General features: G+C 40.8%; 1 protein-coding gene across 1 annotated transcript; it reads right to left on the bottom strand.

Moving 5' to 3' along the window:
• Positions 1-201: 201 nt before the first annotated feature.
• MLYCD (malonyl-CoA decarboxylase) lies at positions 202-16,138 on the bottom strand. Its single transcript, XM_081201217.1, has 5 exons — positions 15,527-16,138; positions 6,835-6,947; positions 6,519-6,675; positions 5,145-5,294; positions 202-780 (listed from the first exon to the last, which is right to left on the bottom strand). The coding sequence occupies exons 1-5, from the start codon at positions 16,121-16,123 to the stop codon at positions 247-249; spliced, it is 1,551 nt and encodes a 516-aa protein (XP_081057343.1). The 5' UTR covers positions 16,124-16,138; the 3' UTR covers positions 202-246.
• Positions 16,139-16,573: the final 435 nt, after the last annotated feature.

The raw sequence follows: 16,573 nt of genomic DNA on the forward strand, positions 1-16,573 counted from the left end.
ACTAAGTATAGTTTACCCAGCTCTTTCAATTTGCAGGAAGTATCATCCAGAACATAAATGTGCCCTTCCTCTCTGGCAAAGCATGTCAACGCAACAAGAGTGGGAGTTCAATACTGAATCCTTGATGAGATTAGGGACAGTGTCTCCTGGTTTTATCAGCAACATTCCCTCTTTTTATATACAAACACCACATGACTCTCATTTAATTAAACAGGCATTTGTTGTTTTTTAAGCTGCCTCATTTATTTAAAGTTTGCTGTTCTGCTGAAACTGAGTTACTAAGGATAAAACCTGCTCTGAGGCTTTAATCTGTTTAGTTCCAAGATATGCAGCACTGTTACTCATAGTGTCCTCCAAAAAATAGCGATAGTTGACCATCATTCCGCAAGAGGCAGTGATGCCACGGGGGCTTGTGTCGGCCATCCAGTTCAAACGCCATAACACTGCACCGTTCTGAAGATGGAAGTTTGCCACAGGGTTAAGGGCATAGCCACGGTGCTTCTCTCCATACAGATACCAGGCACAAAGTCTCATAAGCGGCTGCTGTAAAGCTCGGACCAGTCTTTCCGACCTCACCCATTCATTGTTTGCTAAGAGGCGCTTTAGAATTTCAACAGCAGGGTCTCCTGTGATCTCAGATATTTCTTGATATTCAGGATCTGTGAAAGGATCACATCTGCCTGTCTCCTTGGACTGTGAAGAAAGAAGACCCAGGAACCATTTGGTGAATCCCGGAATGGGAGACAGAGTAGAGAAGGCTTTGATCTGAGGAAATTCCACCTGCAGTTTTTCAGTTTATAAAGAAAAACAATCTTCTATTATTATTATTATTATTATTATTATTATTATTATTATTATTATTATTATTATTATCTCAGTAGGATAAGGAGTCTGATAGCAAGAACACATACTATGTTTTCCCAGAAACTGGCCACATCAATTCTTAGAATCAGCAAAGGAAACAGACCAGATCACCTTCATAAATGAGCAGAATGGGACCTTAAGTCAAGAGCATGCTGGTTATGTGAGTTTAATATCCTTTTAGAACCATTTCAGAACACAGTTGAAAAACATACCTACCGAGGTGGGAAAACATTTAAGATACAAATCCCTCATCTCTCATTTCTGTCTAATGAAATAAATATCCTCTGCCCAACATATCAAGTTCTCAAGATCCCAAGACTGAGGTAGTAAATTAAGCTCCCAGCAGGGTAGTTTCCATACTATAAAGGCTTGATCAGCCATTCTCTAACAACTATTAGATGTCCCTCCAAGTATATGAGATAAGCAGCCACTTCTCAGGCTCTTGAAAAACTCAGATGCCAAACTGCTTGGTGAACAAACATATTTATATCTTATCCACAGTTTAAATCTGTTTAGCAACAGGACAGCTACAACAGTACACCCCTAAACACACCATCCTCTGCAGAGAAAGAATGTCTCCTTTCATCAGACTAAGATTAACTATGGGGAATTCAGAGTAGCAGTCACCCTGGAAAGGAATCTTCAATTTGAGGAAACTGCAGCAATATGCCTCCCTCCCCTCTGTCTATCTCACACAAAATAAGAGTTAAATAAACAAACTCTGAGTTTAACATATACCAAGTGACTGGTAGTTAGAGGTAGGAGTTAAGAGACTTGAAGCCATCTTTTAGAATAAAGAGTCTGGACAAGGAAGTAAGGCATTCTTATTTCCATAACAACAAAGCTTGTAGCTAAAAATTCAGCTCCCCCTAACCTGTACAGAGTATTTATTTGAACAGCATAGTCCACATAGGTGAAATGGGAAAGCTCTGGATCAACTGTACAATTCTATGATTCTATTATTGTAAGAGCACTGTTGGGTCAGACCAGTTCAGCATTTTGCCTCCACAGTGGCTATAGGAAGCCCACAAGCAGGATGTAAGTGCAACAGCACTCTCCTGTATGTAGAACTTGATGTATTTTTAATAGCATTTCTTTTGTTTACAAACAAAAAAGAGTAAACCTCAGCATAATTTATTAAGGCAGTCTATTTGGAATGGGGGAGGGATAAGAAAAGCAATCATATGCTTCTTTTATTTTAAGAAACAACAAGACAAATTGGCAAAACGACCCAGTTTTTGTAGTATCTCATATCTGATGAATGGCTGAGTTTAGAAGCTTATCTTATGTGGCCAGTTCCTGAAGAAAATAATAAATAGATGCAGTAAAGCATGGCCATTTATGCTGCTGCTAAATTGATGTGCTACTTTCCAGGGTTGCTAGTAGAGATCCGTTAATGTTTATTTCCTTGTCAGAAACCCACACTCCATTAAGAAGTAGATGCTGGGTTTATTTTGTTGCCGCTTCTGTAGAAGGTTGCAGATTCCTTTCTATTATCAGTGACTCATCTAAAACAACACTGAACTGCATTAGCCAAGGCAAGGGGGGAAAGAAAGCAATGCCACCATCTTTATCCTGACTATAACAGATTAAAGTAGTCCTTGCCAACAGCCTCACCAGACAGAATAACTCCTCCTTAAAATAAGCTTGGTTTGTTGGTCCTATCTTGCACATTGCAAAGATTTACCACATATAGTCTTATGACACGCTTACAGCCTAAAATTTATTGCAGCATAAGCTTTCATCCGATAGAACCCACTTTATCAGATGCATTGCAAAGTTTTAAAGCTAATTCCTGCTGATACCTGGGAAAGGAAACAGAAATCAAAATATGTGGCCTGCTGTCACACAAAAAAATATTTACTAGAATGACTGCACGCTCCCAATCCTGGGCACTGTTTGTGATCTAGTAGCATGACATGTTAATAGGTGATGTTTGCAGCTACCTTTATGAAGAGTGGCAGCTGAGATGCAGTTTCTGAGGCTACAGTGGCATTTACAGACAGATGTGTCACACTGGGTTAAAGTGAAGGCAAACATGGATAAAGGACTGAATAATTTTTACTGGAGAATGGCCTAGTTTTTTAAAAAGTGCAGCATCTTAGGTAACCCTGTTCCTTTTGCAACTTAGATAGATGCCCGTTGTGGTTAACCTGGGGCACATCAAAGGCTGCAGGAAAATGATTAAATATTTCATATTGATCATATATCTAGAGACTGTTTACGTGCTGCAAATTAACCACAAAAAGCTGTGTGCAAAGGAACACGTTTCCTTTTTCTGTACTTACTTTCCTCCAGCTTTCTACAAAAGAACTTGACTAGCGAGTTTTCTTTTTTCTAACATTACATTTTCAAAATACTTAGGTTGTGGTTTTGTGTAAAGTGTTAAACTTTCAAGTTACATTGATTATTTTCTGCTGTCAAAGAAAGCTTGGTGTTGGTTTCCTGCCATGTACCCACATATGCAGATATCAAATAAAGGGATGAGCTGCCTTAAGAAACAAGAGTAACTGAAGAAGGCCAAAAGTCCCCATTCCTCGGTAAGGCACTTGTCCCTTGCTTAGCTCTTACTGAGCTAAAGTAATATCAGTCTAGTTGCTGATGCTAAGAGCTCTACACAGTTTTACACTACTTTGTCAGAGTCCCTGTCCAAATACAAAAAATAATTTTAGAAAAGTGTTTTGTTGTGATTTGTTTTACACACAATTCTATTTGCACTCATGTCCTTTTAGTGACAGAACTGCCCCAGCTATTCTTGTTTCTCCTCTTAAACTAACCCACAGCTACTGAAGTTCACAAACATCTCAGGGTTCAAATGGTTAAAATTTCCACCACTCCAGTTCAAACTTCAAAGTATGTCACTTCACATTCCGACACAGCCATGATGGCAATAATTTAACATGCTCTTTTTCTTGGGAAATTAAAAGTTACAGAAGCTTGAAATTAAGTGATTTGGAATTAATCAAATAGATGAGAGAAAACAAAGCAAATAATGATATATCTTATTTTCCCTGCATTGTTTATTCCCCAAAGGATATTTCACATCCAGCCATGAGAAATGTATTACAACACATTAGTATCTATGGGAATGAACCCCAGCAAATGGAGCAGTACCAAGTAATTTAGTTTGGTATTTAAATGAGTAGGCTGCACTCTTAAGACAAATTCTGAAGCATCTGCCTTAAACTAAGTTTAAAGCATACAGTGCTCACACAAAAAACCTGTGGACTTTAACCCAAGTGAACAATCCCAAACTCACTAGGAGTGGTAATTTCCAGAAACCTAAGTTAACAGATGAGGTGGAAGTATTATAGTAAGATTTTCACATTCATTAGATATGACATAAATGATTCTTTGTAACAGGACACCTTGGTAGCAAGTTAACAAACGTTACTTTATCATAATAAAAATGTTTTCCAGGAGATGATCTTCACAATCCTACCAGGTTGGGACTCTTTCAGAATGCCTCATTTCACACACTTGATGAAGGGAAAGTCACACTCTGGCTCTTCCAATATGTGAATTTGACCTAAGCAGTTTCTGAACACAGGAATCTCATTATCAGGAAGTCTAGAAAAGTAGGGTGAACACTACACACTGCTAATTTGGGGCATACTTTTAAGTTTCCTTGCGAATTTCCAACAGGGCTCTTTGAAGAGGTAGGCATGGTTTACTCCCAAACAGCCTGGTGGGCCAAACTCTTAAGGTCCAGTGGCTTGTGGTCCCTGGCTTGCATTCCAGAGTGTCCCCACCACTACCTTTGGGGAAGGGTGGTCAGTGGTCGAGCACATGCTTTGCATGCAAGGTTCAATCCCTGGTATTTTTAGGTGAGGCTGCAAAGGATTTCTTCCTGTAACCTTAGAACATTGCTGCTATTCTATGCAGATAATACTGAGCGAGGTGGATCAATGATTTGACTCTGCATAACGAAGTTTCCTGTGTTCCTATACACTGCATTTCAAGTACAAGTGCACCAGAAGAAATGAAAATAGTCATACCTCATGTTACATTTGCTTCATGTTACGTTCTTTCAGGTTACGTCCCGTGGCGACCCGGAAATACCACAAAGGGTTACTTCCGGGTTTCGCCGCTCGCGCATGCAGACAAGCGCACAAGCGCCAAATCGCGCTGCGCATCTGCGCAGATACAGTGCTTCAGGTTGCGCTCTTTTCATGTTGCAAATGGGCCTCCAGAACAGATCCCGTTCGCAACCAGAGGTACCACTGTAAATACAAATTAGATTCTAGTGCTATTACCAAATGGCAATTTTTCACACATACCTGCAGTTCCTTAACAACTCGCTTGATGAGGTATGTCCCCAGCTCCACACCCTGCAAGCCCTGCTGAGTCAAACTGATTGAATAGAAAATTGCAGTGGTGATTTTGTTCAGATCCTCAACTTCTAAGGGGGGAATCTCCTTCACTATGGCCTAGAGAAAAATTAACCATAAGTAACATTAGTAACTGCAATCACCATCAAAATTCAACAATTTCACATTCTATAACCCACTGAATCCTACATAAGCCAAATTCCTGTGACCCAGAAGACTTGCTTTGCATACTCAGCTGTCATGTTGAGAGTTTAACAAGCAGCTCATGGTGCAGCATTAGGGCTTGATAATAGGAAAACACAAGATGTCAGTGCTCAACTGGGCATGTGCAAGCCCTTCTGTTTGCCTAAAGAAAGTCTCGGGACAGTGACCAAAGTTTGCTTAGGTCTCCTATTTTCATCAACAGAGTGTAATATTGCTGTGAAGTATGAGCAGTAGCCTAATGCCTATCATTTTACAGGGCTAAAATGAAAACTATTTAATTCTCTGCTACACTGGCTGAATTTGAACATCACACCAAACCACTGCTTGCACTAACCATAGTTCAGAGCTGCTTGTTTGTTTGTGTTTTGCTACTACTCAGCCCTCTCAACCTTGTGTTCAAGCGGCTTCCAGAAGGTAGAGCAACAGCCTCAACTATGGTTTGTCAATTCAGACTTCATACACTGTTCTGAAACCCAACAGGACAAAGAGAAGTATATAAAATGCTTTAACAAATAAACCTTAATTCAAATCAGTTTGCAAATCTACATTAAGCTTGCTTTTGTAATTCTGGTTCAGACGATCTGGACACCACATGTAACTATGAATATTCCTTCATTCTAGTTATTATCTCTATGGACAGTTCCAAGAAACTTCACATGAAAATCTTACTTCTAAAGATAACATGCATAAAAGCACTTGCTACTCTGTTTGACGACTTTCAAAAATATTGGTAAACAAAGGAATAAGAGACATCTAAGAAGACAGGCTAATCACTTCCTTAATCATCAATAGAGAGCAACAACTCACTCTAGGCTACTAAGCATGGAAGCTGCATGATCAATTATTATTAATTATATATTTTTCTTCTTCTTGACCACAAATGATTAACAGAGGTTAAAATAGACAAATGAGCTACTTAACATGCTCACAAAAGCATGTTGAAATGTTATATTAAGACATTTGTTTCAATCACAAGTTTTCACTTAGAAAATACTGCTTGATTATGTTTAGGTACTTTATTTCCAAGAATCTGCTTGGAAGTGTTCCATAGTCACATGCTCAAGGCCTGATGATTAATGCGCAACAAAAATTTTCACAAATTAAGTCAAGCAACTATACCTGGATGCTGCTAGATATCTCGTCTGTAAGTGCAACATGCAGAACAACCAATGGCTCGCCAGGTATTGCACAGTGGGCAAAGTAATAGCATCTTCTGTAAGATCCAACACGGCGTTTCATGTCCATCCAGTTTCTAACAGGATGTACAGCTTCACTACTGGGGGAAAAATAACAATTACATTTTAACACAGAGAAGACACTCACAAAGGTCTGCTCTCTCCCCTAGATTTATTTTGCCATGCAACCTTGAATCTGCATGTGTACATGACTTCCTGAACTTTTAAAAAAGAAGACACCAGCAATTCTTGGCACTTACTCGCTAATTTTTTGAAGAATCTCACAAGGTGACTGCCATGTAACTCGCTCTAAATTTAGGAATCCTGTGGAAAACCATTCTGACAGCATGTTCTTTAACACTCCATTCATTTCCTAAAAATAAGAGGGGGGGAACCATTTCATCAGTAGAACCATTTCAGCAGTAGAAGCAGCATAACAACATTGTTTCATGACAACCAAGAGGATTGCTTACAGCACTAAACTATTGGCATCTATTCAAAATGAAACCCCCACTGAGTTCAATGAGATTTGCTCCCAGGTAAATGCCTACAGGACTAGAGTCTTAGTCTTCCATTATATTTAATATAAATTATAATGGCTAGTCTTCACTCAAATAAGTATTATTTCATTATTATGTTGAAGCATTTCTATGCAGAAAAGAGATCAGTAAAGTCAAACGTCAATATTTTTAAAATCCAACAACAATAACCAACAGATTTTTAAAGTAATAAAGGGGGCCAAAGCTCAAGATTTAAGAACAGAGAGGTCTTTGCCTGGTGCCTGAAATTGTGGGTGCCATGCAAGCTTTGCTGGAAGCTGGGAGGGTCCATAAATTGAGTGTTATAATTGAGCAGGTCCTTTCTCTGGTCACTGCCCACCTCACCTCAGATGACAGGAACACTGCTTGCATGTTTTGGCAATCACTTTTTTCCAACTGAATTAAATTGAATGGTCTTTCACAGCCTACAATATATATACTTCCTGGAGAATTCTGGCAGAAGGACATGATAGAAGAAATAAAGTTAAATGTTATGCAATCACCAGCTTATGTGTTAACTTTAGATAACAGCCTTTCCAAAAACAGAAAAAGGAGGCAAGGAGTTATATATTTTTTTTAAAAAAATATATATTTATGTATGTATAAATAAAGCAAGGAGCTATGTTTGATCCCTGCAGTAGTATTTCTCAAGTGCAGCTTAGGTAACCTGTCTGCTAGCCCATCCTAGCCAATGGCCAATAATGAGCTCTGCTGTACCATTTAAGGCCAATGCATTTATGATCAGGCAAAACTATGCCTCCTACTGCCACACATTTGTGGACTAGGAGGTTGGTGGAAAGGAGATGAAGATACCCTGCAGCTGTGGCCCTGTTCACACTGATGAAATCATGTCAAATCGTGAGGGACCTTGGCAGACATCCTAGCAAGTCCTCTGGCATAGTAAGATGTTTTTCAACTGGTGTGCAGAATGTAAACTGAATAAAACATTTAAAAACCCATACAAAAGTGTCTGCTTATAGAAATAAAGGCACCCACCAATGAACAGTGTAGTAAGTGACAGCTGCCATAAGTTATCACCCCTTGCAATGTCAGCTGGAGCATCATTGCTCCAAAGGGACATCAGCTGCTGAGGGTGTAGCATTAAGGCAACTCAACCTCTTGGGAAGCATAGTAAAAAAAGCTCTCCTGCCTGTCTTGGTACTTGAATTTGCTGCAATTTATGGCTAGACTCAGAATGACCTTGGGAGCATTTTCTAGTGCAGTCAGTTACTGGCTTTCCAAAGAATCCCCTAGAGTTTCATTCCCAACACTGCATTGTTGTATGAAGTATATGCTTAAAAACAAGCTTACTGGGGATGGGGTGGGGGAACAGACTAAGTAATTTTAAAATAAACACAAAATAGTGGAGATTGACCTGAGGCTTGTAATGAATAGAGAACAGCTAACAATCCTTCTTGAAATATTTTACAGCTAGCAATTCCTTCTTTTTTGAATGGTAATATTGCTATAATACAGAGCAAATGTTTAACATTCTCTGAAACCATGTATGAGGGTGTATTTGTTAAGTGTCTGCAAATTGTTGAAGGGGGTATTCCATAAAAATACTGTTTAGATTACTCTGCCACAGGCCTCAGTTTAAGCAAATAAATATAGTGGGACATGTTACAGAAAATAACAATTCAACCAGCAGGAGACATTAGGGTGATGAGGCAGTTTGCCGCTACAAAATACTCAGGACATCCTCACCTACCTGATGATTTATTGAAAAATGCACTGCACAGTTTCATGAACTGAGATCTCAGAACAATCTCAGCAAAGCACAGACATCTGCCATAATGCTCTTACAAGAATAAAAAATGAAGTACTTAAAGGAATACATCAGAGAGTTTTCACTTGACCAAGGTAATTACTTCCAAAACCCCAAAATGAAAGCTTTTCTATCAAAAACAACAGATTATCCTTTTATACACTATATTCGCTACTGGATTAGTATACTAGCTCTGAGTAGTATACACCATAGACATACTTCATTCTACAGTAATCCATCAATGGCATTAAGTTAAATTAATTATTGTCTCCCGAAAGACACCAGAGCAGCAAAAGTCAATCTTATATCCTGGCTCTAAACGCTTCATTCACAGATACACACATTTTGTTTGAACTTAAATTAACTACTCTGTTCCACATTAAGACAGATATAGTGGTACCTTGGGTTAAGAAGTTAATTCATTCTGGAGGTCTGTTCTTAATCTGAAACTGTTCTTAACCTGAGGTACCACTTTAACTAATGGAGCCTCCCGCTGCCGCCGTGCTGCCACCGTGCAATTTCTGTTCTCATCCTGAAGCAAAGTTCTTAACCCGAGGTACTACTTCCGGGTTAGTGGAGTCTGTAACCTGAAGCATTTGTAACCAGAGGTGCCACTGTACTTCCTTTAATTATGTCTGTTAACTCTCTCTCTTCATAATTGGCAATATCAAGTTTGGTACTTTCCTTTTTGTATGCAAATTATGTTCTGAGTGTCATAAATATCACATAAATTTAACGTCACAGTCCCAATGGTGGTGCCCTCAGAATCCTATCAGAGCATCCACCAAGTTTTTTAATTACATCCAGGCCAAATTATAAATTATAATGGCGACAGTCAAATTTCTGCTTCATTTCCCTCCCCCAAATTGTTTGCTTTGCCCTCCTACTATTCTGATTGGCCAGAAGACTTGAAAAAGAGGAGAGATAATAGTTATATCTGTTGGGGGTAGTCAGTTAGAACTGTTCTTTCTCCTAATTGGATGCCATCAGCGAAGAAAACAGTTCCAATCGTAAGCTACCAGAAACAGGACACGTTGATGCCAAAGAGAGGAAGTACAATGTAGCAGCTGTGCCTCAGTTCAAGGCAGATAGCTAATGGGGGAAAGGAAGAGCATCTAGGAGCAAAAGAGTTCATGTATGCATCGCTGACTGTGGAGAAAGAAACAGATGAGAAAGGATAAGTTGGTTGGCAAAGGGAGAATTTGCTTTTTGTAAAACAGCTGTTTTGTCTGGGAAAGGGAGAGAAAGAAATGCATTCTGTGAGATGGCTGTATTGCATGGGAGACAGAAGCCACATCAGTCACTTTGTGAGGGAGCCCGCTATGCTCTCTCAAAATTCCAAATGTGCCCACAAGCCCAAAAGGCCTGTGGATTCCTATTCTAATCCAACAGAAGTGTTCTCTTTGCCTTGCAATGGAAAAGTCAAGGCAACAATTCCCAAAATATTCCACAGAAAGCAGAAAAGCTTCAGCAGCATGTCTGCTGTAGACAAAACAAACTCATTATGATCAGGAAGAAACTGTTACAGTTCTAAGTCTACTAACTCCAAATCAGTAAGAGAAACTGAAAACTTAATGCCTCCAGAATTAACATTCTTGTCCTTTGCAAGAAGTCTAGCTCAGATGGCAAGATATGAATCCAGATAGAATTTCTACAGCATCACATATGAGGCAGAAAATTATTGTTCTTTCCAAAAACCTAAGAAACATATTTAATGAGTATGGTCAATGTATTTCTTATATAAGCTCATTATTGGGGAAGAAAGTATGAAATATTTTTTGCTTTATGCTGCTTCTACTTCCTAATACACAATTTAATATTTTCCGGGTTACCTAATCCTGGAGCAACGCAAGTGATTCTTGCGCAGTCATATGCAGACAGCCTTCTGCATATGAGGATCATGTTTCTAATGTGCGACAATATAATATCATTTGCCAACTCCTAAAACCAAGCACAAGGAAGCTTCATTAGAACAAAAGGGTAGCCCTCCTTCCCAATTTAGGTTGGGGATGATGGGGTAATGGAGAAACAATCAGTTGTGAACCATTGACTTAATGCATAAAAATTAAAGCAGTTCTTCTAACTTCCATTAAGAAAAACTCAGAATATTGTAATGCAGGTTGTCATTAATTTGAGTTACTCAGAGTTAACTACCTTTTCTCTAAATTAACGTTTGAAGACTACTAGTGAAGCTGCAGTTGTGGATCTGGATGTTCCTGTGGTAAAGGGAGATAATAGCAGCAGAACTGAGAGTACATGCAAACTTCTATATTTGGTGCAGGGCTGCTTGCTTCTGTTATATTTCTGTATTTTGGATCTACTAGTGGCAATATGGTCTCCATATGTTTTGTGCTGCTTTAAAATGTTGATTTTTATTGTAGTTTCTGTGTTTGTTTCTGATGTTTTTATTATGTAAACCACTCTGCAATTTCTTTGAAACATCGAGCAGTATATAAATCACCTAAATAAATAAATAAATAAATAAATGTCAGTTTCTATAATGGATATGTAACAGCACACAAGGGTTGCCATGATGCACGTAAACCTAAATGAGCAATTTATAAAATCAGAATTTCAAGCTGTTAGCTCCTTGCAAAGGGCACTTTGAAAGTTATTGTCCTCATTGAAATATATATAACAGCAAAATCTCCTCTTGACTGTTTGCCTTATTTAAATATTGAGCTAGAATTTCTACAATCCCTGTTTCACTTGCAAAGGTCTGACTGCTTTGTCAGATACTGGTGTCAAGACCATTTTTAGAAACAATATTATTGCGCTGTCCACATGGTTTACTATTGTTTTGACTACGGAGATGTGTAAAACTTTATAGGCGATGAGACTTAAAGAGGAGCTCTGGGGCACATCATGCCTTGAAAGAAAAGCAAAATCTCCTTGGCGCTTAAAAATAGATGGTCTTCCATGCTACCAAAGGACATTTTTTATACTCTCAGGGAAATTCTTTTTACCATAAAATGTACAGTTGAACTTTTGCTGGTAGATATGCCTGAATAGAAGTGCTGTACCTAGGTCACAAGAATCTATCATCTTCCACAAATTCAGCAGGAAGACATTTACTGTTTCTTAGCAACTAGTCACTAAGGAGTAGAGTCATTTTCTCTGGGCCATTGCTCTTGATCCTGGTGACTGTTTAACCTTAGAATACTATCCTTGAATACAAATCTATCCATATTTTGAGGGATGTGCATTCTCTCTCGATATAAACTCCACTATTCATTGTTCACATAATGCAACATTCAACATTTCTACTTATATGCTCCGAGCTATAGGAACAGGCTACAGTTCTACTGCTGCCGAGGACAATTTGTTCATCATGAGTAGTAGGGCTCCAATGACCTCAGCCTCGGTCACACTAGCAAGACCAGCAAGATGAGGACTACAAATCATGTCTAAAAACATATAATTCAGTCATATTCCAACAGCACTTGTATCTTGATGACCAAACAATCTTATTTATGACTGCAATATACTCAGTCATGCATTGGATAGAAGTAGTACCATTAAGGGAGAGAATAAATAAATGCTGTGAACGTGTGGAAACTATTGCTGGTGATGGCCTCATCCTACAAGATGCTGTAGCAGCTCCTGGGATTATGTATGAAAATTCCAGAACTCACAATAGGCCACCTCAGCAGTCACTGACTCTACTACACCAGTATTTGTTGCCCTGCCCTGGCTGCAGCATACTAATGCAGCACAAGGGGACTCACTGGATCAGTGCTTGGACATGTAAGAAGCTCAACAAGATATGTTAAAACGCCATTTGATGGCTCAAAAGCAGGATCTTCAACAAGGATTAACTGTTCTCCTGACACATGTGGCAGAACTGCTACTCTACAGGAAGCTATTTAGACTGAAGTTACTAAAGCAGGTTTATAGGATAAAGCTTCTGGAGCTTCCAATTTGTAGTGCTGAATTAACCAGATATAAAACCCCATATAACTATAGCACAGTGTGTCATTTTAAAATGACATTTTGGGAACATTCTGTTTGCTCCTGCTAAACTGTATCTATGTGGATAGGGGAAAATTTTTAACCGCTGATGCTGCCATCTTTTAGAAAGGCTACTAGTTAGCTGAGAGGAGCTCCAGCCAAAAAATATAGGTCCAGGAAAAGGGTACCAATTTCTGGGCAGAAGCAGCAAGCTTTTAGAAAGCAGCAGCATCTGTACAATAATGGAACTAAACAGTAGTGTTATTCAATGTCTCTGTCCAGGGGGCTGGGGATCAGCATTTGCTGCCAGCCTACCACTGCCAAAGTACACTGCTGCAACAAACCCATGAAGAAGGATGAAGGACTTGCGTTCTGACCATTATTCCTACACTCTGAACTAGATATGTAATACTTGTAAATATAAACAGCTTGTTTCTTACAAGTATGAGCAGTATGCAGCAGAATCGTAAAAAATATAGACACTGGTCCAGGTGTATGAAGTGGCATGTATAAAAAGTATTATGAAAACATTTTTTCTCAACAGACTCTCTGGTCAAACTTCTTAAAATCTAGAGTATATGTCATGTATCTTGCCTAACATCAAGACTAGTGCAGAAATAGTTGGATTGCACCTCTTGTGTTGCATTCAGCATTCGTTGCCAAGGCCAAGCATATTATTAGCACATCATGTGCTGATCTGAAGCAGCTGAAAACAGAACCCTGGCACTGACACACAAACTTTGCCCTAGTAAGCGTGTTTGCCAGTGCTGTATATGAGTATCAGACATTGTACACACATAACTGTGTGACCATTCCACACACACCCTCCCACGTATTGCATGAATGAACCTGCCCCCATTTACCCCATCTCACCCTGGTCTAACATCCCATACATATAAGGAACAAATATGTGTCAAATTTTCACCCTCCTGAATTTTTAAAAAACTTTTCCCTATATGTTGGGAAGGGAACTTCTGTGGCAGGGAGCCTGCTGTACTCATGTAGTCTCCCCACAAGGTTTAGAACCCTGATCTTCGGTGCAGGAGTAGGCATTGAGGTAGGACTGAAAAGTTTGGGAAGTGTGAAATAGAACATAGTTTATATTTTGTGGTAGGGTAAGTTGTAGTAATAGTCCTCTTCAGGTGCTGAAACCTTATGGGATGAAGGGGACAGTGGGGATGAGCCTTTTGACCCTGATGTTGGCTTCATCAACTTTAACATTTTGGGAAGGGAACTTCTGTCACGGGGAGCCTTCTCTTCACTACCAGCATTTATCTGCATCTATAGAATGCCCCATCAGATCTAGTTAAAAGCAACAACACCCAAGCAGAATAAAATGCAATCACATCACGGATTCTAAACTTCACTCAAATGGAGAGCAAAGACTCCCAGGGCAATGAAGTAAAGAGTGGGTCAGATCAAACTGGTAGGCTTCATGACATTTCCAAAGCTTGTCAGGCTGTTCACTCTTCCTGCAGGCCTCACTTCCATACTTTTAACAGCAGCCTGCCACAAAAGCAAACCAGGCGATGTTCTTGGCATGAAGTTCCAGGAAGGTCATCACCTGCTTAATTTCAGTGTATCAGATTGCAGCAGCACAGAAATAGAGCTATAAAAAACTGGGGAATGTGCAATCTAGAAAGATATGCAGATTTGGACTACACTGAGTCTTCAGTCAGAGGAAAAACTGACTGGAGATGTAAGCTGTCAAGAACACCTCCCTTTGCACCACTGATTCCTTCACCTCCTACCTCAAAGTTATGCTGTTCAACTGAATACTGTTTTTACCTCTACAGCACTAAAATTTGGGGTTGCCCAAAAAGACTGACTTAAAGTAGCACAGATGAGACAGAGTCCATCACACAATTTATCATTAACTTATGGCTTTGACACAAGATTATGTTGATGGCTTCTGGTTGAGATGACTTTTTAAAATTAAGACAGCCTTATCAACCTCACAGGGCTGTTGTATACATTCGCCATCCCAATAACTTAAAGTTCTTTGGCTTATAATAAACAAGTTTATGAAGCAATTTAAATAAAAATAAGACACATATTCAAAAATAATACAACCCCCAAAGTTAAAACACTGAAGAACTATGGGTGCAAGAATATAAAACAGTGATATATGCCATTTAAATAATAATAATTACGATAAACGTCAATGAATTTCTGCCTGCAAGGCTGTTTTTAAAGGAGAAGAGTTGGAGCTGCGGAGGATGTTTACCTTCCCCATTACCGTACATGCAAACAAACCTCACTTCAGACCACATATTACTGATATATGTGTGTTACTGTTGTTTTAAATAAAAATAGCTTTAACTTAATCTGTTTAAATTAAATACTGGGAGGCGCCTTGGGTCTTGCACTGGGAGAAAAGCGGGATGTAAATAAAGCAATTAATGAATACATTGTAAGCCGCTTACGAGATTTGTAACAGTTGTTGTTGTTTAGTCGTTTAGTCGTGTCCGACTCTTCGTGACCCCATGGACCAGAGCACGCCAGGCACTCCTGTCTTCCAGTAACAGTAGGCGGTACGAAATATGGGCTGCAACCAACTAAGCCTTATTCAAGAGTAGACACGCTGAAATTAATAGACAGGGCGAACTTGCGTCCCTGCGTTTTCCACGGGTCTCCTCTGAGTTACACACACATATCTGAAGGAAAGAAAAGAAAAACCCTCCCGGGGCTCACCCTGACATGCGGCCCTTCGGCCTCCCTGGCCGCCAGGGCTTCGAGCAGGTCCCTGCGGAGCTCCACTAGGAAGCGGAGGCCGCCCTCCTGCCTGCCGAGGTGCTGGAAGAGGCCCCGGTAGCGCGGCGTGAGGTAGTGGCGGAGCCGGTCCTCGGCCTGCAGGAGGGCGCCGGGTTCGTGCTCCCCCTTCTCCCCAGCTGCCTCCTGTTGCTGCTGCTGCTGTTGCTGCTGCAGCAGCCGGGCCACCTTCCCGCTCACTTCGGCCACCCGGCCGTGCTCGACGCCGAAGTCGCGGGCCAGGCGGCTCAGCAGCTCGGCCCTCGGCCTGCCGCTCTCCAGGGCCCGGTAGTAGCGCATGAACTCCGCGCCGCGCTGCTCCAGGGCGGCCCCGGCTGGCGCCGCCACTTTCTCCCGGGTCTCGTAAGGCGGCAGCGGCGGGACGGCGCGGCTCAGAGCTTCCTCCATGGCCGTCGGGCCTGGGAAGGCTGCGGTTGCCATGGCGACGGCGCTAGGCCGCGGCCTGCCGGAAGAGCGGAGAACGAGGTGGCGGAACAGCTGGTGCTGCGCCGATGCCACGCACGGCCCCGCGCGGCGCATTATAAAGCCCAGCGAACCTTTTCCCTCGTTTGTCGGAATCCCAAATTCGGTATACACTCGGGCAAGTCAATGAGGCGGGAGGCCTTCCTCTTAGCACTCTCAGGGGGCGGAAGGAAAACAAAGAAGAGGATTGGACCACTGCGGTCGCCATGTCTTGTCGCGGCCAATAGCAACAGACTAGGGGCGGAGGAAACATGTAAGCCGTCCTGAGTGTGGCGGAACTTACCTCAGCCAGGAGGTCTCTGCCATGTTCAGAGTGGCAAAGGTGGGGCGGGGGTGTGGAACCGCCGAATTCTATCCCTAGCTCTCAACTCCAAAGGGGATATAGATCTAGAAAAATCAAGACAATATTCTGAAAGTACAAAAGAGGCTTTCCCAGTTTCGTTCCTCCCTAGGAAATTTGGAAAGCAGCTCCTATATTCCGAAACTACAAAACAGACTTTCCCAATC

The sequence above is a fragment of the Podarcis bocagei genome (genome assembly GCF_964188305.1).
Source record: "Podarcis bocagei genome assembly, chromosome: 7".
Lineage (NCBI taxonomy): Eukaryota > Metazoa > Chordata > Lepidosauria > Squamata > Lacertidae > Podarcis > Podarcis bocagei.

Coding starts and splice junctions, on each gene's coding strand:
- MLYCD (XM_081201217.1), bottom strand. CDS start 16,123: ATGCGCCGCGCGGGGCCGTGCGTGGCATCGGCGCAGCACCAGCTGTTC. Junction 5,295..6,518: donor AGATATCTAGCAGCATCCAG/GTATAGTTGCTT, acceptor ATTTTTCTCTAG/GCCATAGTGAAGGAGATTCC. Junction 781..5,144: donor GAGTTGTTAAGGAACTGCAG/GTATGTGTGAAA, acceptor GAAAAACTGCAG/GTGGAATTTCCTCAGATCAA.